The 27,179-nt window shown below is 35.1% G+C and overlaps 1 protein-coding gene across 3 annotated transcripts in view; it reads left to right on the top strand.

The window, feature by feature from the left end:
- The window catches only part of LOC145629002 (uncharacterized), a 47,795-nt gene that overhangs the window by 915 nt on the left and 19,701 nt on the right, over positions 1-27,179 (top strand). For 2 of the 3 annotated variants that reach the window (XM_081681465.1, XM_081681467.1), the window contains 22 exons: positions 2,201-2,361; positions 3,811-3,876; positions 5,136-5,253; positions 5,379-5,488; positions 5,614-5,709; positions 6,599-6,719; positions 7,885-7,952; positions 8,836-8,922; positions 9,495-9,647; positions 9,745-9,840; positions 10,020-10,079; positions 10,166-10,284; positions 10,379-10,466; positions 12,797-12,901; positions 12,981-13,085; positions 13,161-13,213; positions 13,308-13,371; positions 13,478-13,612; positions 18,526-18,638; positions 18,725-18,818; positions 19,459-19,678; positions 24,311-24,441. In XM_081681465.1, the coding sequence (XP_081537591.1) occupies positions 2,201-2,361; positions 3,811-3,876; positions 5,136-5,253; positions 5,379-5,488; positions 5,614-5,709; positions 6,599-6,719; positions 7,885-7,952; positions 8,836-8,922; positions 9,495-9,647; positions 9,745-9,840; positions 10,020-10,079; positions 10,166-10,284; positions 10,379-10,466; positions 12,797-12,901; positions 12,981-13,085; positions 13,161-13,213; positions 13,308-13,371; positions 13,478-13,612; positions 18,526-18,638; positions 18,725-18,818; positions 19,459-19,678; positions 24,311-24,441 (2,363 nt within the window). The remainder of the gene's footprint in view (positions 1-2,200; positions 2,362-3,810; positions 3,877-5,135; positions 5,254-5,378; positions 5,489-5,613; positions 5,710-6,598; positions 6,720-7,884; positions 7,953-8,835; positions 8,923-9,494; positions 9,648-9,744; positions 9,841-10,019; positions 10,080-10,165; positions 10,285-10,378; positions 10,467-12,796; positions 12,902-12,980; positions 13,086-13,160; positions 13,214-13,307; positions 13,372-13,477; positions 13,613-18,525; positions 18,639-18,724; positions 18,819-19,458; positions 19,679-24,310; positions 24,442-27,179) is intronic. The other variant, XM_081681466.1, reaches the window with a different exon arrangement.

Here is a 27,179-nt window from a genome sequence, read left to right as displayed (position 1 = left end):
GTTATGTGTGTGTGTGTTATTAGTCACATTTGGTTAATAAGTATATAGTTTGTGATTAATTTATCTAGAATACCAATTTTATTCGAACCCTGATTTAGATTGTGCTATGATAGTGTTGAGATGGTTTAATTTTTAATAGAGGTTCTTTTTAGTATGATTGTGCCATACCCTTGTTTATGAGGCATTAGGACCTATGTTATCCGAACTTTTCATTTTACTTTAAGTACTTATGTAGGACTATAGATGGATATAGGTATGAAACTTGGATACTTCAATTTTAATTCAAAATCATGGAACTTTTACCATAATAGCAGAGTCGAATGCTTGTGTTGGACATGGGTACCCGAGTCCATGTAACATAGATTAACAATGTGGTAACTACATATGGGCAACTTTAGTAACAGTTTGATGTGTATCTAGAAAATGCAATGTTGATGTTGTGCAAATTAGGTCCAAGTTTGCTAATTTTTATCTTTTGGGTAATTGTTAAAGATAATAATGAGTTATTATTGTTTTCTTTGTTATAGTTTTGGTTTTATAAAAAAGTTATCTTTTGTTATCTTAGAATATGCTAGAATTTATTTAGTGCATTTTTTGTGTGGCTGGCTACCACACACCAAAACACCGACCAGTAACCCTTGACTATCCAGTATCCCTTGACCAAGTAACCCAGCCACACGAAGTAGCTTTCCACATATGAAACTTTGCGGAATTTATATTGCATATATAAAAGGCGTTATGTTGTAGTGATTTATGAGGAATGATGTTAAGTTAATTGAATTTGAAGTTTGACTGAGAAGGCACTTCTTTTGCAACTTCTTAGTTTAAATTGTGTAAGCTGAGATAGCTGCAAACTTCTTAAATTATATCCCTTTTACCTCACCATGATCTGCATCATATAGGGAGATCATTTCTCAAATTGATCCATTGTTCGACTTAACTATAGAGAACTCATTCGATATCCAGTTTTGCATCAGTTTTGCGCAGTTGGGTCGTTTTGATTATATCTGGATTTTTACTTGGAACGATTTGTTTTGTGTTGCATTAAAAAATGTTAGAACTTTGTTGTACAATTTTCGCTGCTATTAAGTAACGAATTCCCAGCCAATGTCAAACTTTTAACGCAATGCATTAATTGTTTGCACAAGATCATTTTACTCCTTGATTCATGGGAAACTATGGGTGAAGATGATGATGTTTCATTTAATACTTTGGTGGTACAACTCCAGAATATTGTCATAATTCATATGTGGGTATTTGTTGAGGGCGAAGTTTTTTTTTTTTTTTTTTTTTTTTTTGAGAAGGGGAGTTAGATGCGTATTTGGAAAATACAATGATGTTGTCGTGCAAATTAGATCCTATTTTGGCTAATTGTTTGAGTTAGTACTTAGTTATTGTTTTTTTTTTTAATTCTGTCATAGATTTAGCTTAAAAAATAATTATCTTTTGTTTTCTTAGAATTTCTAGAATTTATATTGCATGTTGGCCTGTAGCATCCTATGAGGAACTATGTTGAATTATTGAACTGAAATTCAGTTTGTGTATGCGAGATAGCTGCAAAATAGCAACTTAGTTTAAATTTGAATTGTGATAGTTCGTTATTCTACATATTCTTTATTTGTTTGTTATGTAAAAATAGAAAGTACATTTACCTCACTATGATCTGCATCAAATTTCTAGTTAATGGACAATGAAGTGCTCAATTGGATATAATAGTAGAATTGACTAAACAAATCTGAAAGCCTCACTGATGCACAACTTTTCAGTATTGAGAAATGGACTACAGCAAACATGATTCAATTTTGATTCTTGTTTTCCCATTTCCTGATTAAAGGTCAAATGGAAACAAAATTGCAATGGTAAGGTACTAAGATTTATGTCAGTTAAGCTGTGAAAGTATTGTGAGCGGAGTTGAGGTTATCTATGCTTTGGCTTGGGGTTAATAAAATCAATTCCACTAACTGAACAGTAGGTTTCCATATTTTTATCTGCAGTCCTTGTGTCATTGATCTATATTATTTGTTGTAGAAATGATTCATTGATTTATAATATAAATGCCTCGCAGAGCTGGGTGATTCAAACTACAGGGACGGTTGCAATTCTTGCTAATACTGGCATATGACTAATCTCAGCTTTGAGTTCACCTTTTCATTCTTGTCTGATCTCTTTGTTTATTTTTATTTTTTTATTTTTGTGCAAGGGAATTACTTGATAAACTATTTGGCTACAAGAGGGCCGGAATTACAACACTTTGTGATACAGTCTCTCATTCAACTACTGTGCCGGCTCACAAAGTTTGGTTGGTTTGATGATGATAGATTCAGGGACGTGGTTAAAGAGTCCATGAACTTTCTTAGCCAGGTGCTTATTGTTGTAAATGTACTTGTTGATTTCATTTGTAAGGTTGACACAGTACTCAAGAGCAGGTGTTAAATAGATAAGTCCTGATGCTTCCTTTTAGTCGTCTCTAAAGCTTGTTCCAGTTAGCAAGCACTTCACATAAACTATAGTTTTCACACTAACATAGCAGCTTCAAGGAAATGGTCTTTCCTGTCCAAAAAAACAAAAAAACAAAAAAGAAAAGGAAAAGGAAATGGTCTTCAGAAGAAGAGATGGCAAACAGATTGCTATCCATTGTCACATACAAGTAGTAGAAAATTGTCGCTGTGATCTGTCAATAAATTATACTTTGTATTTTCTTTATTTAGACTAGCCATAAGTTTTAGTCCTCATCATTTTTTTTTTACTTCATATTTTGATTTTTTAGGTTTTGAACCTCTCTTCTACAATATCTTGTTGCTTTCTTTCTATTAGTTATTTATTTTTCCTGTTGAGAGACCGTACATAGCACTGTAGCTGCTCAACTAGTTATAGGTTTAACTATGTACATGTACAACCTAAGTTCATGACTTCTTTACCTTGTCGTTGATGGGGTTCATACAAGTATTAGTAGTCGCTATTTTAGAGAGCTACAATTCTGTAATCAACAAATTTCCAATCTTTGATTTTGCTGTTAATTTATTGATAAAGAGGTCCATAAGCAGGCTGTATCTTTTTGTGCTCATACAAACTTATTAATTGACAGAGTAAATATTTCTGAATTTGTGCAAAGCAACGCCCTTTATAAACCAAAAGACATAACTGCATGATTTTGAGAAATGGTCTCTGAATTTTTGTTTTATAGTTCTCCTTGAGTAAGGTAACCTATCACAGTAAATTTGTCGATTTCTTAGGCACATAAGGATATAACGGAGCCTCTATAGAAGATTTGACAATATTCTATTTAGCAAATAACTTTAAATTTGTCTTGTGACTTCTGTTTTAATAATTGTTTTGGTAAACATTGTAGCAAGGTTAATGACTGAAAGCTCTGAAACACTCAAACAAAATACACTAGCAAAATACTTTATGGCAACTCATTATATGTTGTTCATGGAAAAATTTAGTTGGATTGAAGCTCAATAGGAGCAACACACTAAAGATATATTTTTAACCTCAAATGTGGTTTCCCAATGTTCTTTTGTTATGTCTGATCTGTTGGTGATATACTGCAGTAGTGTCTATTTATGGCCAGTCCAACCCTTCTAGGAGTAGTAATTTTGCTGTTGATGGAGCAAACTATCATCATTGTTGTACTATCTAACTAATAGTACCTTCAAATTGATCTTTGAGCATTATACTTTGATTGGAGAATGGAGATGCTACATAACTTGCAAATTCTTATAACCTCTTATTTGAAGAAATTTATTAAAATTTTAGCATGTTATTTTTGTGAATGAATCCTTATTCTCCTTTTTGTAAACATATCAGGCAACACCGCATCACTATGCTATTGGGCTGAAGATATTAAACCAGCTTGTTTCTGAGATAAATCAGGTTTGTTGTTCGCATTGGTACATTCTTTAGAATTCTTAAAATTGACTATTTTTATGTATTGACTATTTTTACCATTCCTCTTCAAACTATACTGTTTTTATGTGTCGACACATCTTTACCATTCCCAAATTTATAGTATGATAATTCGTATATGCCCGACATTCTAATTTCTTAACACGTTGGTATGATAGAATCTTGTAAGGTATTCTTAAACCTTTAAGGCACACAATTGTTGCACAATGTATCAATTTTCATTTGAGCCACACAGACGTAATCATGTACTTCCTCCGTTGTTTTTAGTTGCTACATTTTTCTTTTTCACGGTCTCCTAGACAACTTTTTAACAGGAGAGAGAGAGAGAAAAATTAGAGGGACCCATGTGGGTTAGAGAGAGATAGAGAGAAGGAAATGTAAAAAATGGAAAGTGTTGCAACTAATCAACAATTTCCAAAATAAGAAAGTGTAGCAACTAAAAAGAAACGGAGGAAGTAATTTAAATTTTGGTCAATGTCTTCATCACTTTGTAAAACCAACCTAAAATAATTAACTCACTCAGTTGTGGTCTTATAAGCAACTCCTAACCATCTAACGTTTCTACAACCTTGTTTGACCCACTCTAAGTTTTAATACTGAAATGGCACTCTATGTACTCTGCTTTGTTCGGTATGTTCTCATCCTTCTGAATGTGACTAAGTTTGGTTGTATCCCGCAGCCTCCATTGCCCTAGACGGCTGGACCGACATTGAATTTCACACATATTAAATATCTTTGATTGTATTAAAAACATGTTTTCTATGGGGTTCCATACTTCCATAGAAAGTATTGCATTGCCTAGGTTAAGGCTGTTACATTTGGACATTCCTAGTCCCTACCTATAGGTGGAATCTATATCTTTGTGGTGGTGATGGTGTATACGTTAGCCAATTTTAAAAATTTTCCCACTGTTTATCTGAAGCAATGAAGTTTGTTAAGATTGTCCTAAAGCTACATAAGATTTATGTGACTTGTGCATATTACTTGTCCTTGCTAGTGGATTTTTTTTGAGCAGTTGGGAATTATACTTGAATCTTGAAAGCATGGTTAATAATTCTAATTGTCATTAAATGTGTCTTTCTATATTTCTATGTGCATTATATAAAATCAATTGTTGCTAATTGTATGCTCATTACATTTTGCATTAAATCAATGTTTTTATTTTACTCCAGTTTTTTGGCTAACTTTACCTGATTACATTTATGTTCATTGCTTTTGATTTGTAGCCTAATTCAGGGTTACCAGCAACTCATCATCGGAGGGTAGCATGCTCCTTCAGGGATCAATCACTTTTTCAAATTTTCCAAATTTCCCTAACGTCCTTGCAGCAACTTGCTAGTGATTGTAATATGTCTTATCATCTAGTCGTCTTTCTTAATTTTTTTGTTTTCCTTTTCAAATAGTCCTCTCATTGTAGAAATTTCGTAATTTTCTCTAACCACAATGATTTCTAATAAAACTTCATGCAGCGACAAGCAAGTTGCAAGAGCTGGCACTTTCACTTGCGCTGAAATGTTTATCTTTTGACTTTGTTGGCACAACTGTTGATGAGAGCTCTGAAGAGTTTGGTGCTGTCCAGGTCAGAATTCCCTTTTGTTAAAAACCTTGTTATAATACTGGTTTGATGCTTGAACAAAGACAATGTCCGTCATGTTTTTTTTTATTACTTTGAATGATGATTATAGACTCTTGGTCTCATTGCAGGTTCCATCTTCTTGGAAACCTATTCTTGAAGATCCTTCAACACTAAAAATATTTTTTGACTACTACGCTATCACACAGCCCCCAATTTCAAAGGAGGTTTATGATACATTTATCATTTCAATTTTTATTTTGATGTTGAACTTTTCTATAGAAAGTTGGTTGTTGAACTGTTTGGTTCTGTGTCTTTTAACCTATGTTACTCTAACTCTTCATTTAACCTCTATCACCTTAAATCCTCATGTACCTGTGTCAAATTCTTGTGACACTGTGACATGGGTATTAGTGAAACCTCATTTTAGACCATTAAATTGGGTTCAAATTTATTTTTTAATTTTATATAATTTAGCTGAGTTTAACACATAGATAAGTATCTATGTCCGACATGAGTTTGAAAGTCCTAGTAACATAGCAGTATTGCTTTTCTAATTTTTCATGTACTGTTACGCTTTGTAACATCACCCTGAGGCTTCTGTAGTTATTGTTATATATTACAGTAGCTCATTGGATGTTTTTGACTCGCTAGTTGACAATGGTCATTTTGAACTGATGATGTACTTCATTGAGAGCACAGTTGCATAGAGATTACGCTGTGATGCCTCTGTTGGTCGCCAAAGCATAATGGTATTGCAATTGGTATATAAAGGGACTCCATACCAATGGTCATATTGAAAATTGGAAAATTTCTTTTCTTAAATACTGAAAATTAGCATTTCATGCGCATTAATAGATATTGTATTGTTTTAGATAATGAACATCCAAGGGGAAGTGTTGTAAATTTGTGTTGTTCATTATCATTTTGGTAGTTATCTTTGTACATATATATCACTATATATGATGATGAATAATAAGACAGTTTTATATTTCTATCTACATTTTACATAGTTTTCTCCCTTCTCTCTATGCTATTTGATTATTATAAGTCATAGGTGTCTCTTAAGTCTTAATTTGTTGACCTGTTCCTAAATATTCTTTCTTATGTTCTCAGGCTCTCGAATGCTTAGTGCGTTTGGCTTCAGTAAGGCGCTCTGTTTTCTCTGATAGTGTACGTTCCAAATATTTGGCCCATCTAATGACAGGAACTAAAGAAATATTACAAAGTGGACAAGGTACTTTTTGCTCATTCAATGTTTATTACAGCGTATATGGAAAAGTTTTTACAACCTGAAGACACTGATTTTTGTCCAAAGAAATAAAAAATTAATTAGTAAAATGTTAAAAGTGTTTTTGGTGTGGCTCTTATTATGGCATGTGTATGGAGCTTCCTGTGGGCAAGAAAAATGAAGATTGCTCATTTATTATGTCTTTGAGAATAGTCATGTTACTGAAGCTGTAAGAAATTCTTTAATGCATATATTGAGTATATTATAGTTTTTTAAGCCCATCTGTAATTTTGTTAAGCGTTCCTCACTTCTATGAGGTGCACCCTAGGAGCACTTAGGTGTAGTTGAATCCTTATTGCCTTAGTGTCTTGAGCTTTATTATTTTATGCATTGAAGATGATAATATCATGAAGAAAGAAAATTAGTATTTCTGATATCTGTGGTATATATATTCCTATTTTAGTAAATCAGCTTTGTTTTTACTTTGCTGAATTTATTGTTAATACTTGCTAATGGAACTGGGCTGTTTTATTACATCTGTTCTATCTATTGCCAGTGGCCTTTGAGGCTTTTCTCCAATTCAGTATGACTTTTGTGAACGTTTGTACAACCAGAATAGTAAATCTGAAGGGGTGGAGGTAGTGGCTGTTTTGGGTACCGATTGCCAGTTTTTCTAGGGAGGGTGGTCTGGGTGGGTGTCATGGAGGCTGGGCAGTGTGGTCAGTGTTCATGCAAGAAAGGGGTGGTGGTAACTTATGGTGGAAGGGGGCAGTTGTTGATGGTCATGGAGGAAGGGGGTGGTCGATAGTTGTTAAGGACGGTGGTGGTCGTTGGTCATGGAGATAAAGGGATGATATAGAAAAAAAGTTGATTAATTAATTGAATTTTAACAGACTATGCTATACAAGGTCACAGAATGTTAAGCAAATACTCAATGTCACCATGGGGAAAAAAAATCCCACCATATAAAATTTTGCAAAACACAAGATCACCTTGTAGAATTTCCCAATAATGTATCTTAAATATAGGTTCATCATGTTATCACTTGGGTTTTATGCTCTTTCTAAATAGTCTTAGCTTTTACTTAAATTTTATGACTTTTGAAGGCTTGGCTGTTATTTGCATTGTTTTTTGTATTTCATTTTTTCATTTCCTGTGAAATTTTTTACAGGTCTTGCGCAACATGATAACTACCATGAGTTTTGCCGTCTTCTTGGTCGTTTTAGAGTGAATTATCAGGTAAAACATATGCATATATATCTTTTCATTTGTATGTGATGCATTGAAGCCCTTCTGCATGGAGTTAGTGACTGATTTTACCACTCATTTACTCAGTTGTTCCTCACTGAATGGATCTTTTGTTACAGATACATGTTAATTTATATTGCTATATTAGGAAGAATAAAAATTAGAAGCGGATAGAAATTAAAAACCTTGTTGAAAACTTAGGAGCCAAAATTCTGCTTCTTGAGTGATTTGCTAAATCAAATCTGGCATGTGAAGACATGGAAAATTTATGTAGAAAGAAAAGTTAAATGTATTCTGATTCTTTAATAGTTAATCATAAAAAAAAAACTTGTTTGGAAGAGCATCCTTTTGATCAGAATCTTGTTTTGTTGTTGGCGATGCTCTAGTCTAGGATGATTATAGCTCCAGTGCTCTTACCTGAATATTGAAAATCCTAACGGCATGAGTATTATCTTCTAAGTGGAGATGGTCACAGGGAGGCTGAGACCTAAGAGTGATCCACTGCCTTTAAGGTCTCTTCTTCCCAAACATGTAGCTGTAGAATCATTGGAAAGTGGTTTCTGTAAATCAACTGGATAGATCATTTGGAGTCTATTTGTGGAATTTCTAGCAGTTTCTTGACTTGTTAGTATGGTGAATTTTGGCAATGAGCACTTGTTCTTTACCAGCATTGTTGTCATGAATCTCATGATCACTATAACTATGTTTTTCTAATGGACAAAGGCGGACGAGATGATTCTATGTTTGTTTCTAAAGGAACGCTGCTGGCTTTCCATTTCCTTCTTTTGCATTTTTTGTGGTCTGTTGTCACATGATTAATAACACAGTATGTTTTTCTCACTGCCAACTCGGTAATTCTATGTCTGTATTACAGTTGTCAGAACTTGTTAATTTGGAAGGTTACAGTGATTGGATACATCTCGTGGCTGAGTTCACATCAAAATCGTTACAATCCTGGCAGGTTAGTTTCGTGGATTCCTATGAGATCCTTACTTAGTCTGCTCTATGTGGTTGAATCTCAAACACTTAATTTGTATTAGAGGGACTATTGGCATGGGGTTTTAAGTGGATGGAAAGAGGAAAAATTGTAAGAGGGAAAATGTTGTGACACGGAGAGAAGAGGGCTGATGTACTGGAGGGAGAAAAAGCAAAAAGGGATTATAGTTTTTATGTTGGCCGTTTAGTCATCCAAATTTACTAATGTGGAACTTCATATTGGGTGGAGATTTTAAAGTTTGTATTCTCTCAAAGTATTATAAAGCAGCACTTATTTTGGATTAAAAAGCTCTTGCTTTAATGGACTTTTCTTCAATTTAAGGGTGTGCTGTCCTAACTTTATCTAATCCCGTAATCCTTGTAGTTGAAAGAGCTGTCTTCTTTTTATCTGAGATCTTGCTGATATATTTTTACTCCTATCCTGTCTTTGTTTGGAAAGTATTGTCTCCCAGTTAATTCATTGATAAATTTCTTTTACTGCTGATGCTTCACGAGTTGCCATGACCCTTATTGTTTACCTTGTGAATGGTGTATAAGTGGGCCAGCAGCAGCGTATACTATCTTCTGGGGCTGTGGTCGAGGTTGGTAACTTCTGTACCATATTTAAAAGGTGATGCTCCAAGTTTGCTTGATGAGTTCGTGCCAAAGATCACCGAGGGTTTTATCACCTCCAGATTTGACTCTGTGCAGGTTTTGTCTCAAAATGAAACTTTTGCTAGTGTTCTTTAGTTTCACTTTCTAATTCTGATATGAAAGTTTAATTATCCTTTTTAATTTTGCTTTTTAGGCTGTGCTTCCTGATGACTTCTCTGAGAATCCCCTCGACAATGTTGAACTTCTTCAGGACCAGCTTGATTGTTTTCCTTATCTTTGCAGATTCCAGGTTGCTCCTTTTCCTCTGCGTTGATTTTCTTCTTAGAGTATGAATTGTTGTTTAAAATGTTTGTATCTTAATTGGTAGTTGTTCCATGGATACATGTATAGGCGTATAGCAATAAACTACTAAAATCACTGTTATTTCTTGTTTTGGCACTGATTTTGTTTATTAACGTTATTTTGCAGTATGAACGCAGCAGCCTATATATAATTAATGTCATAGAGCCTATTCTGCAGAGTTATACGGTACTCTGAATTGATTTGTGAATGAGACTTCTGAGTTATTCATGTTGGCAGTGTTTTAAAAGTTATTTACTAGTATTATGTTACAGGAAAGAGCTCAAATGCCTACCAGTGATATCAAAGAGCTATCTGTTATTGAAGCCAAACTTGCATGGATTGTTCATATTATTGCTGCTATTCTCAAAATCAAGCAATGCACAGGCAGTAGGTATAACATACAGTTTATGCTTGAATTCTTCTATAAATATCCATGTTTTTTTTTTTGGGTGGAAAATAACTGTTATTATCTTACTTTATTGCAGTACAGAGTCACAAGAGGTAATTGATGCTGAACTTTCAGCACGTGTTCTGCAGTTAGTGAAGATTGCAGACAGTGGATTACTCAGTAAGGTATCACAGCGATCTTTATTATAGTGCTTTTAGCAAAGATTGCAGGCACCCCAATGTGTTATGATCTAGTGTCCTTCTAGGCAACTGTGGAATGTGGATTGGTGCACTCTAGATGGTTAGATACTAGTAGCTGGAAGCTTCAGTAACTTATGATCTGGTGCAAATATTATGGGACACGTGGGAATGTGGGATCCCTTGTGAATCAGTAATGACCAACCTGCAAGTCTTGATCCTCCCAAGTGGCTGATTTTGATATAGTGCCAGACTACTGTGTGGGAAAGGTGAGATAAACTCTAATGCAAGATAGTCTAAATGAGCTTAATCACAAATAAACATTGAAATCAAGTAAAAAGATAATTTCAATAATATTCAGGCTGCAAAATAAATGATGATGATAACAATGAGCTTTCAAGAGGTTCACACTCTCCCAAGAAAAACAGTACACAATCAATAAATCGCTACTATCCTCTTTTTCCTCTTTTGTTCTGTTCTGCTTTCACAGCTTGTCATTACAGCAATCCTCAAATCCCACTTATCCTGATTATATACTTACATATTGCCACCTTACACTTTCTAACAGCCTTCTGGATCCCATCATCCCCTTATTTCTTGGCCTGGCTTATGTCAACAAAAACTGGCTCTTTAGGTAGATCCATCACAAAGGATTTCAAAAAAAATCCTTTTGTTGAAGGGCGTGGGTGGGGGATTGTGTTTAAATAAGCAGCACCTGCTGTGATATTTTGGTATTGTAGAAAATAGGAAGTAGCTTAATTTTATTTTATTTGCTCATGGATTCTGGTTGAGTTTTTAATTTTTATTTTTTCATTTTTGTATTTTCTTTGTGTCATGCTTCATTTTCTGTAAGGGGTTATCCTGATAACAGATGTATAGTGTTTGACTCTTCTTCAATGAGGGATGATTCTTGGTCTTCTTTTGCTGTGACTTTGTTTGTTTGAAACTACTTTTTTCTTATTTTTCTATACCATTTTTAAAGAACTGGTTCTGAAAAGTCTGCAGATTGCGTGTTTGAAATTTATAGTCAGGTAAAAGTTGTAGGTGTTTATTCTGTCACAAACTGTGTTACATATCATATTAATGAGTTATTAACTTTATTTCTCTAACTCAAAAAAAAAAAAAAAAAAAAAAAAAAACCCTCAGAATATTATTTTTAATTTTTAATTTAAAATTTGACTTTTTAATCTTTTACTTTTACTGATTTTTTTTCCTCAGCCGTGTACTAAGGATGTTTCGTCTATTAAATAGGATTCTCAGAAATGATTTTTGGAATGTAGAATGTAAGAGAAATTCAAATGTTATAACTCCAGTACATACGTAAAAAAAAAAAAAAAAAAAAAAAAGTAAAAAAGAAAAGGCAGTTTCATTATGGTAGTATACCACCACCAGCCACCCCGACCTAATTTATGATGAGCCCACCAACTTCCTGGCAAGATGCCTACGGTTAAATAATGACCAATTTTCCTCTTTTCCTGCTCCCCTCCATCTTTTAAGAGGCAGGATTCGAACCAAATTTTATTGTTCCATATTTTCTGCCTCCCATTATTCCATCCTGTTTTTCAGCCGCACAAGTGTCATTGGTGGTTCAGTATTTTGGATTTTAACTTTACAACATCCTTAGCATTGTGACTTAATATTTTGTACTCCTGTTGTTTTATCTTCTAAGTGCTACACTTCTCCAATTTGGAAACTTTATACTACTTTTAATTATCTCTCCTCCCTTGGTTCCCTGCTCCCCTCTACTACAATTCTAATTATTTCTCTTCACTCATGATTCCCACTCCTATCCTCTTTATTATTTTTCTCTTCTCACATCTTGTATTTTAAATAAACTATTAGAGTATTAGCCCACTATCTAGTTGCATTAAATCTAATCCTAGTGTACCACAGTAGTACTTTCTGAGACAGTGTAAAAGAATTTAATATTCATTATGTCTGCAAGCTGATGAAAAGGAACTTAGGTTTCTCTGCAATCTTGCTACCTTGTTAATGACAGGGATTTAATACCTGGAGTAGTTTTAGTCATTTTGATTCCCAACACCGCCTTTGCAGAGTTTTAGTTTTCAACGTCATTTTTAGCAGGTTGCAGAATTTTTTGTTGGAAACTTGGTCCATTTTGTTAGAATTTTTTATTGGTGTTTCTTTTTTGAATGCGAGTGGGAAGGTTATTATTTCTTCCGTACTTTTATGTACATTAACTGCATGTAAAAGTTGAGAGAAATTTTGGGTCCTCGTGTGACTACTTTTGGTTCTTTTCCTATTATTCTATCTTGCTTTTCAATGTAAAATAACCTTTAATTTTTTGCATGTTGAAGAGATATTCTGAAATTAGCAAGCAGAGATTAGATCGTGCGATACTCATGTTTTTCCAGAATTTCCGAAAGTGTTATATTGGTGACCAGGCCATGCATTCGTCCAAGGTAACAAGATAATATAATATGATTACCACACAATATTTATCTCTAAAGTTGTGCTTAAGACTCTTATCTTTGGGTGCAGCAGTTATATGCTCGATTATCGGAGCTTCTAGGGCTTAATGATCATTTAGTTTTACTAAACGTCATTGTGAGCAAGATTGCAACAAATTTAAAATGTTATACAGAGGTGGGTCTTGATTGCTTATTTATTCTCAGTAGATTTATACATTCATCTAACCTCTGCTTTTCTTCTTGTATGTAGAGTGAACAAGTTATTGATCATACATTGAGTCTATTCTTGGAGCTGGCTTCTGGGTAAGTAATTATGTTCACCTAGATTGCTATACTGCTTATTGTATAAGAAAAACCTAGAAAAAGTAAACTGATGTAGCCTTTGGTTGTTTTGCAGTTATATGACTGGAAAGTTTCTTCTGAGGCTGGACACGGTCAAGTTCATTGTCGCAAACCACACGGTACTGTTCGTCTAATGTATTTCAATCTGTCATTTCCCTATTTTGTTAGCTGAGGAACTTAAGCTCAAAAGTGGTTTTGACTCTATTTTTGACCTTTTAATTTCAGAGGGACCACTTTCCATTTCTGGAAGAGCATAGGTGCTCTCGTAGCAGAACAACTTTTTATTATATAATTGGTTGGCTAATCTTTATGGAGGATAGCCCTGTAAAATTCAAGTCTTCAATGGAGTCTCTTCTAAAGGTATTCCTCTATATTTGGTGAGAAAAGTGATAAAAGAAGGGGACATAAGAATAGTGTTAGTCAAGCAGTTTATTTTAAAGTGAATAGAGCCTGATCTTTCTGAATATATATGACATTTTTTATCTAGCCCTGCTGTATAAGGAAGTTGAATATGATCATTCTTGTATATTGGCCCTGATGCAGTTAATTGAAAGCAATGTGTTAAGGACGAAGTCCAGGAAATTTGTGATGGTATAGAGAAAGTTGACAAGCATCTATAGTCTGTTTTACTCGTTTCTATCTGATTGTTTACTATATTTGACTTTTTCCACTTGCAAACGTACAATTTCTTAATAACAAAATCCGTGTGATTTAACTTTTTACATGTAAAATTATAATTTTTTTTACTTCCTCCGTTTTTCTTTAGTTGACAGTTGACACCATCTGTCTTTTGCACTATTCACAAACTATAATTTGACTAACTTTTGTGATCTATAGCTACGATAAAGCATAGTCATATGGGAGTTTGTTTGAATCGTCCTAATGTATATTTTAATAATATCTACTTTTTTTTTTCTTTTAATTTATAATTTTAAAAAGTTTATAATTAGAGATATTGATAGTTAAAATGGTGCATTGGCAAGCGTGATAATAGAATGGTGTCAATTAAACGGAGGTAGTATAATTGTTATGAAAGTACATACCGATATGAATTCAACAAGATCCCACATTATGTTTTTCTTTAATATATATCATAGAAAAGACAATCAAAATGGTGTGTATGTATAGTGTCAAAATGAAAAAAGAAGTTAAATTGAATATCCAGAGGTTGTCTGGGAAATTATTCCATTTTTGCATTATTAAATGTTAAGCTAACATCTTGTTGGCTTTAAATTGATTCATCTATTTATTTTTTTGAAAACCTGATTCATCTATTTCTTTTTCTTGAACAAATGAGCATACTTCTTCTACCTGTTACATAAATGCTGTTGATTGATTCCTCTATCTTTTATCACTCTCCTTGTTAAAAAACTTTGAATTTGTAACTACATCAATGACAAGGGCTATGCTTTTGGTGTATGAAAAGGGCTGTGATGTAGACAGGATTTGAACCTAGGTCCTAGACTCTTAGGCACAACTTCCAAGATTATACCTACTGGGCTAGCTGACATCCACAATGATGGGGTTATGCAATTTGACTATAATGCCTATGTTTAAAGTCTTTAAACATTTCACTTTCACTATCATTCCTCTCTCTCTCATTCACATCATCTATGTCATGACATTATATTTTTACATTAAACTTTATTCTGCTCATGAACAGTTCCAAAATTACTAATCCTCCTCTCTCCTACAACAAATTTTTCTTATTCTTTTTTTCTATTGAAAATATGCCACTAGCGGTGCCTGTTTAAACCTCTACAAAAAAGATGTCTCTTGATTGCTTTTTCTTTAATTTTTTTTTATCAATATTATTTTGGAGAAAATAGCTTTTTAAGTTAGAACTAAAAGTAGAAGTAGTTGATTTTTGCAAAAATGGAGGCATGATATGTACCAAGTACCCATGAGATGATTTTATACATTGGTTTGGTGCCATGAAATGTTTTTTTTTTTTTTTTGTTTGATGGTTGGTGATGCTCATAATAATTACTCCCTTTGTCCACATATATTTTGTCCCAAAATAAACTATTATTTATTTTTTTTACCTTATATGGAAAATTTTCCTTACCCAATTTTATGTGATTTTGGGCTCTACCATAACTACCTCACTGTTTCTCTCTTCTTATAATATGTGGTGATGTGGGTCCTTTGCTATATCTTTCTCCATTATTCATAAATTTTAGGGTGAGCGGATAAGGTACCCGGTTTAAATAACTGGACCCAGAATTGGTTAGAATCGAGTCTCAAAATTTTGGAATCGGTATGACTTGTTATTAAAATTTCGGAGTTAGGTTTGGAACCGCTGGGTATTGGTTTTGGTTCTGGATGCCCGGTTATATATATAATTGTTGAAGAACCATACAAATTATAATATATATTTTTTTTTCCGTCTATTTCATTTTCAAGCTTTTAATACTTTTATGGAAAAATGGAAAAGAAAAATCCAACCTTTGCACTTTTTCCTCCTAAAAATCCAACCTTCATTTTATTCCTCAAAAATCCAACCTTTATACCCCACCTTCTCCTATAGATCCATTACCTGTTGATGACCTGTTTTTATAAGTTATATGTCACGTGTCAGCTATTAATAGGTCAAAACATTTTTTAATTATTAAAAAACAAAAATAATTAAATAAAAAATTTAAAAATAAAAAAAAACAAAAAAAAAAATTCAGAAACCCGCCCACCCTCCTTCCCTGACCACCACATCCCCACCGCCCACCAGCCACCTGCCACCAGAACCCGGCAACAACAATCTCCTCTCCACCGGAAAACCCACTACACTCCTCCCACCGCCAAGCCTCCCCTACTTCCATTTCCAATCTTCGTTTCAGCAGCCCCGCAACAACCGCATCACCCTCCACCTCCAACCACACGACACCACCAACACAAACCACACACTTCGATGCCCCGCAATCACAACCGCACACAGCCCCGCAATCACAACCGCACCACCCTCCAACTCCAACCACCTTGCTCGCCACTACATGACACCAGCAACACAACCACACACTTCATCCCACCAATTTAGCTTCACCAACAACATCAACTCGCTAACAATAACAACTATTAACTGCTGCCCCAAACTACAACCACCTATCCCCAACTGACCACCAATTCGGATGCCGCCGCATCATTTCTACCACCACAGTCAAAGCCCACCAAGAGTTGCCACCATTCGAACCTCAACAACCCCAACCTCACACAACAATTTACCAACCCAAAGGCAACCACCACCGCAAGAGAAGGGTTTCGGTTCTGGGTTTGGGTAGGGTGGGGTAAGTGGTGGCAGAGTTGGTGGTGGCGGTGGAGGTGCGTGGTGGTTCTGTTGTTTCAGTGTTTAGGAGATAGGAGAGAGAAAGAGGAGTGAAAGAATTTAAAAAAAAAAAAAAACTTTTTAACCAGTTTAACAGGTTAGAGGTCAAATGGATCTGTCATGGAAGGTGGGGTATAAAGGTTGGATTTTTGAGGAATAAAATGAAGGTTGGATTTTTAGGAGGAAAAAGTGCAAAGGTCGGATTTTTCTTTTCCATTTTTCCTACTTTTATTTGCTGTGCATTAAGTTTGTTTTGTTTTTTTTATTTAATTTACTTGGTTAGTGGGAAAGTTTGAATCTCACAACCAAGAGGTTGTGGGATCAAACTCCACTAGATCTACTTAGGGGGTGGGGATTCTGTTACCTTTCTCCCTCACTCCCAAAGTACACGAGCTGGGAGGACCTATGAGAGGTTCCGACCAGTACGGCCCTTCTCCTTATTATCCAAAAAAAAAAAGCTATTTTTTTTTAAAGCTTTAATTATTTACTAACTGTATACCTTCAACATGTAAGCTTTAATTATTTACTAACTATATACATTCAACATGTTTTGGTTTTTCCAATACATATATATTTTTATATGTGTCGGTAACTGGGTACCCAACCGGTTTCCGGTTCCAAAAACTGAGAATGGGAATGAAAACCCAGTTCCTTAACTCATTACCTGGTCCAATTTTGGTTACGAACCTTCTGGTTCCTAATCGATTCCGGTTCCAAAACCATCAATTCCTAACCTGTTCAATTCCCAGTACCTAGAATTTTTGCTACCCCCTAGTAATTTTCCACTATCTACCAAAAAGCCTACATTATACATATATTCTTAATATGCATACCCAAGCCTAGAGGACAGTGATTAGAAGACTGACGGAGTATATCATTGTACAGTGTGGGTGATGTCAATTTAAAATATTTCTTTTTAACCTTGCAAATGTAAATTATTGTTGTATAGGTTTCAATGGATATTTTCAAAGTATAATACTCCATACAATGTATATTTTCAAAAGTGTAGCTTTTCCATATGATTTTACTAATTGACTAGATTAGGTGATTAGCCTTGTGCGATGCACTACATTAAATATTGCTTTGAAATACATAATGTATATTTTATGTATTCATATTACTTAATTACCTCATATAAGAAATATAAAGTGTTTATTCTATATATTTTATGAAGCATAAGGGTCGGGAAAGATGCATTAGATATAGATAGTTGGTGATAGAAGGAAAATAAACAAATTAAAGAGTATAGATAAATTGAGAGGAGGTAAAATTAAGTGAAAAAAATTTGAAACCAAAGAAAAATATAATGACATCATATTTTATTTAGGAGGGAAATATTTTCTTGTAAAGCTGCCATGTGGACAGTATGATGTAAGTGGTTGCTACTTTAGTGATATTTATAGATATGCATACAACAATTAATTGTCAAATTTGTGTTTTGACAATTAAAGAAGTTAAAACAGTACTGTGAAACGATGGTGGTATGTGTATGTCTTATGAATTGTGAGAGGGGAAAAAATACGTAGACTAACGGTATCAGTGAAATCTATAATATGTAAGGAACGTGAGGCAGTAAAAGATATGTTAACATAAATGAATGTCATTGCACTAATGTTGTCCAACTCAAGCTGTTTAATCTTTGTTAATACACCAAAAATCGTTGTTAAATCGTGGCACATAGGAATATCAAAAATATTTGTGTTGTATTGCTTTTTTGGAGTCCAAACTGTTGGTTTTAGCTGACCCATCTTTGGGATTAAGGCTTCGGTTTGTATTGCTTTATCAATCAATAGCTGGAGAAAAGCACACAGCTTGCTACGTTTTTTTAATGAACATATGATTGTGAAGACTATACAAACTGTAAAAATGGGTGTTTTTTTGTCTTTGTAAAGTGGCTCTGTGGCCTGGAGCAATTTAGGATTTAATTCTGGTAATGTGATATGACTTGTACTTGTAGGTTTTTGTTTCGTTGGAGTCAACTCCAGATAGAATGTTTCGAAGTGATAATGTTAAGTACTCATTAATTGGACTGATGAGAGATCTCAGGGGAATTGCAATGGCCACCAACAGGTATCTTTTTCTATCAGATTATTGCTTATTTGTGCTCCTAGTTCTGAGCTCGATTTTTATGATAAATTTTGCTTTGTTAACTTTAGTCGAAGAACTTATGGGCTCTTGTTCGATTGGTTGTATCCTTCAAGGATGCCACTCCTCTTGAGAGGCATTTCACATTGGGCTGACACTCCTGAGGTATGATATTCTCATAGTTCGTTGAGGCATCTAATATATAACTTATGGTAATGTAAAATAAGGGCTCTATGTTCTAATGTATAATCTGGAATTTTCTACTGTGAATGGATCTGTATTACTCTATGCTTTTGTGTTTTGCCTAGTTAACTTAGAAATAAATTTTGGGTAACTGTGATGCTGATCTGGATCATATATTTTGATGCCTCATTGATAATTTTTAATGAGAGTAATGCTGAATTTTTATAAAATGTTTAACCTTTTTCAACTTATTTATCCTCTCAACAGTAAATTGACTTGCAGAGCTGCATTATTGGGTAATAAGAATAATCTTCTCGTTGTTCTAGTGACTTTTCAGATCACTGCAAGGCTTCCATTCTTCTTTAAGAATGCTTTTAGTGGTGACTGAGTGTTGGGCTAATCTTTGTGATTTCCTTGCAACCACACGTGTTTGTTGTCAAATTCTCTGTGTTTTCAACAAGAATTGCTGGACACCGGAAACTCCTGTTTTCTTAATACATAATAATCTTGTTGCTATATGAGTATACTTCAAAACATTTATTTATTAATCTAGTTTTGTTTTTAGGATTTTATCTTGATTAATTAGTTTCATGAAAGTTAAAATCATGATTACATTTTACAGGTTACAACCCCATTATTAAAATTCATGGCTGAATTTGTACTGAACAAGGCCCAGCGTTTGACATTTGACTCTTCTTCTGCTAATGGAATACTACTTTTCCGGGAAGTAAGCAAATTAATAGTAGCATATGGCTCAAGGATATTATCTCTTCCTAATGCATCTGAAATCTATTCATTCAAGTACAAGGGCATATGGATTTGCTTAACTATATTGTCAAGAGGTGAGGGCATTTGTAATTTGCGTTTTAGCATTATTGTTGAAATTTATGTGTATGAGATAAGAAAAGTGTGTGTGGGTGTGGTATTTCATTCGTAGCCTCCTATTCCTTGACTTGATACTATAATATTATATGATTTTTTTTTAGTTAATACTATAGGTCAACACTCTTTGCATGAATTGAATTGGGATAGTGGTTATATTGCAAGTTGACCAATATTCTAAAAGCTAATGTGGATGATAAAAAAGTTTAAAAATGTGGGAAGATTACTTAAGAGGGTAAAATTAGTGATTATGTTAGCTTAGACATGAACATCAAAAGTAATCAAGGTCCTTAAGGAACATCCAAAGTACGCAAGATTGACTACTGTGTCTGAAGTAGATGATCCGGAGATTGTATCCCGAAATATCTCTTTTTAGAAGTCCAGACACAAGACCCATGGATTGTGAAACATGGTTACTTGACTTTAAGGTTCTACAAGAGATACGACACTAGAAATCGTAAACATGACCAAGAAGCCTAGTGAATCCCACATGTATCTAGGACTCCGATAGCCTAAGTCAAAGGAAGGTTGATTTTTCTAATGCATAAAATATTGAAGGAAAAATTGTCAAAACAACCTTTTAAAAGCTTGCGTTTGATGGAAACAACCTTGTAAAATATTTTTGCCAAAGTTCAGGCCTTAAACATTTTTTTTTTATTTAGACCTAAGCATACTGTTTAGCGTTTACTCTTTCTTTTTCGGCGCTGACTGGAGCATGCTTGGCACTTGGCCTTACTTTTTCCTAATAAGGCCACTTTTTCCCAATCTCAACCCCAATCACCACCACTATCACCAGTCCATCACCATCAGCACTAAACCAAAAGTATTAAACAAGAATATCTTTTATTCTCCATTTCAATCGTCAATCTTTGATTCTTTCTCATCATATCCAATTTCTTCATCTTAATTCAGAAGAAATTCATAGCAAATCCCCTCATTAGAGCACCCAATTCACCGATCATCAAATTCCTTAGCTTCCATTTTCCTTTTCTCTCCACCCACCAACCTCCTCGTTACCATCTTCATTCATCTGATCCTGTTATTCTGCATCCTTTTCCAAAGTCCTCAAACCCACACCTTCATAATCACCCCCCTCTGATACCCATTTTTGATATCCCGCTCCGTCTTATCAAATGTCCCAACCCTTTCCCTCCTCAATATCTCAAGACTCCTGAACCGAACTCTCCCTTCTTTATGATCTTCGTCCTCATTGTTCTTCGATTACGGCCCTGTTTGGTGGTAGCGTTTGAGGTAGCGGGTAGCATTTTGACCAGACTAGAAAAAATGTAAGAGTGTTTGGCAAGGTAGCGATTCTAGTAGCGTTTAGCGATAGAGGTAGTATTTAGGTAGCTTTTCTCAAACGTTGAAAATAGTAGCGTTTAGAAGTAGCGGGGGTAGCATTTGACAAATTTTTATAACTTTTAAAATAATATTTATATGAATTTTGATGAATTTTGGTATTGTCACCGCTACTTTTGCCAAACACTCATACTATCAATTGTTACTTTGACCGCTAACCACTACCCACTACTAATTGATCGCTACTCGCTACCTTAACAGCTACTCGCTACTCGACCGCTAAAAGTTACCCGCTACTTTTGCCAAACAGGACCTACATAAATTGAAAAATTTTAGAGAAAAAAACCTACTTTTCAACAACCCAATTTCATAACAATCAGAAATCTAAAGAAGGATAAACACATTACCTTAGTCAAAAAAATGATAAATTGATTTGTTCAAGACTTGAATTGCATAATCTAATAGCTTTTGGGAGTAATTGAGCCTTCAAATTTGAGCGAATGGAAGATTGTTATGGAGGAAGTGACAGAGCATGGGTCTTTTGTGGGGGAATTTGGAGGGAAAAGGGGTCTAATTAGGAAATAAAAAAGATCACATGCCAAGCATGCTCTAGTCAACACTGGAAAAGAGAGAGTCAACGTCGGAAAGTTGGCTAAGGTCTTCTTTGACAAAAAAAAAAAAAAGAAAAAAAAAGTTTAAGATCTGTACTTGCCAAATAAATTTTATAAGGTTGTTTTCAGACAAAGGAGAGCTTATAAAAAGTTGTTTGTGGCAATGATTGTTATTTTTTCAATATTAAATCCCAAATTCAATGCTTTTCTGGTAAAAACACATAGGGAAATTTTCCAGTGCCAAAGCCCATCAGTTCTGACAAATTTCTAAGACTTTGACAACCTAAGTCAATGGTAGGTGGGTATTCTTATGCATAAACTAATAAATTCCTATTTCAGTGTCTTTTCAGGCACAAAACTCATAAAGAATATGCCCAGTCTCCATGCTGGGTTTTCAAATTTGCAGTTTGTCCTATGCTCCTATCATTTAATCTTTTAATGCCTTGGGCTATACTCATTCAAAATTTTGCAAAAAGTGCTTATATAAGGAATTAAGGAGTGAAAAAGATAGATAAATTCCCAACTTGGCAATCCGTATCCTCCAACATCTACAATCCAGAAAGGGCAAGCCTCTAAGGCTCTAACCAACCTTTTAGTAAGCTCCTTCAATATTCAGAGGACTTCATCCGAATTGTAGATTCCCCAAAAGAAAAAAAGAACCTTTTCTTAGTACACTTTAGGAAATCAATCTTTTTCCTAATGCCACTTTTAACTAAGCTAGCAAATTTTTGCAATGGAACCATACGACATGCATTTGTATGAACTATAACTGTAAGTCCATGCACGGGATCTGGAAGTCTGTGTATCCTAAAGCCTTGAGAGTATCATAGCTGCTCTGATCACTTGATATAAAATAGGAGGTAGACATAAATTCCAGAACTGCGATAAATTCTTCCCTAGAGATTTTTTTCTTGCTAGAGTTTTACTTTAGCCCTATGCACAGTTTAATTGTACAAGATGGTCTCTCACTTGTAAAGTGATAAATAGCACTGAAATTGAATAGGATAAAGCCTTCCCAATGCTACCCCTCTCAAAAACTCTCTCACACGACCTCTAGACTATTGTCGTCGATTTCTGAGTGGGACCCAGACGTAGGTAAGCAGAAAATCAGGGTCGCTCAGGATGCTCACCCACTTTAGAACAAACACTCTTGGAGAAGAAGGCTGCAGAATGACCTCAGCAATATTACCATAAAGATCTAAGGGTAGTGAATACTATTGACCTTCTGAAGTTTATTTGAGACAAAATTATAGTGCTGCCTCTGAATTGCTAATGAGAAGTAGACACCATGTCTCAATGCTTAAACCTCCTGACACATCCTACATTTTCTGTAAAAAGTTAATACAAAAGATGGCGATCAGAGTATACAGGAAAAAAGAGGCTCGAGCATCTGATAGCCTAAGAATGGTTCAATTGATGGCCATTCACCACAGAAAGCATGCTGATAAAATCAACCACGCATGCATTGTTTCCACTTGTTGTGAGTCCATCAACCCTTTAGGCAACATTAACTTTCTCAACATACTTTCAATTCCTAGTTATGTAGATGTCATACAGGATCTGCTACATGGATGCATGTCTATGTGTTGGAGGCATTTATTATCTATAATTTAAACAAATATCTTCCCTAAGCTGCAGCATCGAGTGTCTTTAACTCCATATACAACTCTTAGTATCTAATGTTTATTATTTCATGTGGAAATTTCTTTGTAACACAAGGTCATCACAATTTCTCTCCATCGAGTGATTATTAACATTATCATTTGACATTCATAACCTCTTACTATTCTGTCATTGTGTGTGTGTGTTGCTGATGGATGGTTTTACATCGTAACTATGTGACTCTTTAATAATGTATATGCCTCGTTTTTCTTCCTTTTTTTTTTTTTTTTTTTTTTGTTTTTTTTTTTAATAATTCCCTGTTATCTCCTTTTAAGTTTTTGTAGTTCTTCCATTAAAAAAAAAAAAAGCTGAAGAATTTGTGATTGTTTTGGACCAGTGACATGTATTCTAGATGTGCTTGCTGATTGTCCCTGACTTTATCATGTTATCCATTAATTAGACCCTTCATCCCTAAGAATGGGCTCCTTTCTTTTGATAGTGTATCCTTCGATTGTCACTTTAATTACACAATGCGTACAATTGTAAATCACTACTATTTGTGGTGTTAAATTCCTAACTAATACTTTGTCCGTTCCCCTAATGTTGCAACATGGGGAAGGGGCACAAATTTTAAGAAGAGGAGAGAGATAGAGAGGAATAAAGATGAGGAGAGAGAAAGTATGACAACATGTGCAGATAGGGAAATGTTGCAACATTTGTGAAACTTCCTAAAATGATAATTGTTGCAATATTTGTGCAACGGGGGAAGTAATTGCTGAAAATCAAATAAGATGCTCATTGTAAGAACGAGGTAGCATTATCTTCCCTTATTTCTTGTAAAAGTAATATAAGTGTGACGCTCTGCATTGGTGGCGATTGTCAAATTAAAATTTTTGGCACTCTATGAATATCAGTAAACAGTGATTTTAATCTAGAAAAGAGAGAGGAAATTAACAACTATACTACTTATTTATTTTATTCTGAATGGTATAACTTTTCTAATGGGTTCTTGCTGCATGTGAGAATTCTGTGGGCATGTTCACGACTTGATTAATGCTGTTAATTCTTTTTTCACTGTAGCTCTTGGTGGAAACTATGTCAATTTCGGTGTATTTGAACTTTATGGCGATAGAGCTCTTGCTGATGCCCTTGACATGGCTCTGAAGATGACATTATCGATTCCTTTGGGGGACATCTTGGTGTTTCGTAAGGTATGTGATGCTCTACATAATTACATTGCTGCTATTTCTGTATTAAATTCCATTGTTTTAGTCTATCTACAATAATAGCTACTGTGAACATAACGAGTACATATTACCAACCTGTAACATAAGGTGGATATTCTATAGGGAGTTCTGTGAACCAGCTCAACCAGTTCCATCAAATATTATCAGAAAATTTCCCTCTTTAATCTCCGTTTATAGTCGAAAAGAAGAAAATATAGGTTTTTAAACGGATAATCTTTTTTCTGTTGATGATTGTGCTGCTATTATTAACAGTCCTCTATGTAAATAACCCTCTTGTCGATGACCACACAGAATAATAAAATTTGGGTCATGTAGCCGACCCCACTTTTGGGATTAATTCTTTGATTGATTGATTGATATGTAAATAACCCTATTGAATCTCAGCCAAAGCCATCTTCATCATCTAAAGTACACCTATAAATTTTGCTTGGATGTGTTATAAAATTGGCTCTAGAATCTTCTATAGTACCTTGCTGTCCTAAATTGAACTGTTGAAACAAAACTGAAAATTTGTAACAGAAGAGCCCTACTTAATTCAAGTGATTCTTCTTATTGAAAATCTGTTTATCAATAAGCAGCATTGTTTGCAGATATATACCTGTTGTCTTGTTTCTCACTGCCCTCCATAGTAGGACTTAGGAGGTGCATAGTTACTCCAGCTAAACTTTAGGTGATTAGTAATGAATTTCATTTGCACTGTAGGTGATGGATTTGAATTTTGTGTGTTGCAGTAGGGTAATCCCCATTTGGCTATTTCTCAGTTATTTGTGTGTTTGTATGTGAATGCTTTTAAAGTGAAAAAGAAAAACAGGGCTGCAACTACCTCATTAAAACAGTGGAAACTTGTATCCTTAGGGAAAAATATTACGGTATGTAGCAGAACTGTAGAAGCGACAGTGTTACTACATGTAATAGACCGAGATTACTGCTAACTTAGTCACGAAAATAACAGGAAAATAGAGAGAAAAAGATTAATTATTTGATTAAAAGGTTTGAGCTTTTTACAGACTAACAACTTTAGGTTGCAAATCTACGAGGTTGCTTAAGGCTACTACTTTCCTAATAGTGAGTTGAGGTCACAACTCTCCTAAGCGTTCTCTCAAAAATCTGCCTACCGCTTCCTTTCCCTCTCTCTATATAAAAGACCATGACTACTTATATTGCCCCTCCTTGGGTTTGTCTATTACAAACTGGTGTGATGATGTTCATTGTTGATGTCATTTTATCTACTTCCTCCATTTCTTTTTAGTTGCATCATTTTAATAATTGCCGACTCCTAGGCATTTTTGGAGATGAGAGAGATAAAGAGAAAGAAAAAAATAGAGCCATGTGATAGGAGAGAGATAGAGAGAGTTTATTAATTAAAAAGGAAAGTGATGTGTATATATTGATAGTTCCTATTTAAGTAAGTGATATATCTACTGATGGAACTATAAATTTTCTAGATTTTTATTTTTTAAATTGTACTTGAAAATATATTCATGGCCTTTATCATATGATGTTTGATGAAATATGATTGTTTTAATTGTTATGGTTATTGAAATATGAGTCTAAACTCCGCCAGTGGGTTTCCCGCTGCCAGTCCCAAGCCTGGATAAAGGAGGAGGGTTACGGTAGGCCAGTGACAGCCAGTATAAAACTTCGTCACATCCCATGACATGAGCCAAACAGATATTTTCGTGGGGGCGTTCCCTACTCAGCGACGCGCTGCACTTCCTAGACCCGGGTGTAGTGATAAGTATGCAAGGGTTGCTAGGTCGTCGCCCAGAAGCGACGCGCCACATTGCCCGAGTGTGGTGTCAAATGAGCAAGGGCGTGCCATTGGGGCGTTCCCTACTGAGCGACGCGCTGCACTTCCCAGACCCGGGTGCAGTGATAAGTATGTAAGGGTTGCTAGGTCGTCGCCCAGAAGCGACGCGCCATATTGCCCAATTGTGGTGTCAAATAATCAAGGACTTGGAGTTGGGATCAGGAGGGAGCGTGGGAGAAAAGAATTTAGTTTGCGGATTGGTTCTTGGAATGTGGGGTCTCTTACGGGAAAATCAGCAGAATTGGTAGAAGTAATGAAAAGACGACGCGTGAACATCATGTGCCTCCAAGAGACAAGATGGACAGGAGAAGGAGCTCGAGGCTTGGTTTTGGGGTATAAGGTATGGTATGTTGGGCAAGAAACGAGCCACAGAACAAGGAATGGTGGAGCTAGGAACGGAGTTGGTGTGGTTCTCGATGAGAGGTTGGCAAAAGAGGTGATCGAGGTCTATCGGAAGAACGATAGGTTGATAAGGCTGAAGTTGCTATGTGGCAAGGAGATTGTGAATGTTATCAGTGCTTATGCTCCCCAAGTGGGTTTAGATGCAGAAGAGAAACGACAATTTTGGGAGGACCTAGACGAGGTGGTGCAGGGTGTCCACCACTCAGAGAAGTTATATATTGGAGGGGATCTAAATGGGCACGTTGGGGCGAGCCGAGATGGCTATGAGAGTGTCCATGGAGGCTTTGGGTATGGGCAGAGGGACGCCGGTGGTGAAGCTATTATGGATTTTGCCCAATCATATGATTTAATTTTGGCTAATACTTGGTTTAAGAAGAGGGATTCACACTTGATAACTTTTCGGAATGGAGCAAATGCAACTCAAATAGACTTCCTGCTCACAAGGAGCATAGATAGACAAAGTTGCATAAACTGTAAGGTTATCCCAGGG

This window comes from Chenopodium album, chromosome 4 (genome assembly GCF_948465745.1).
Source record: "Chenopodium album chromosome 4, dcCheAlbu1.1, whole genome shotgun sequence".
NCBI classification, from domain to species: Eukaryota; Viridiplantae; Streptophyta; class Magnoliopsida; order Caryophyllales; family Amaranthaceae; genus Chenopodium; species Chenopodium album.
Note: the sequence above shows the minus strand (reverse complement) of the source record. Positions and strands in the feature narration are given on the sequence as shown.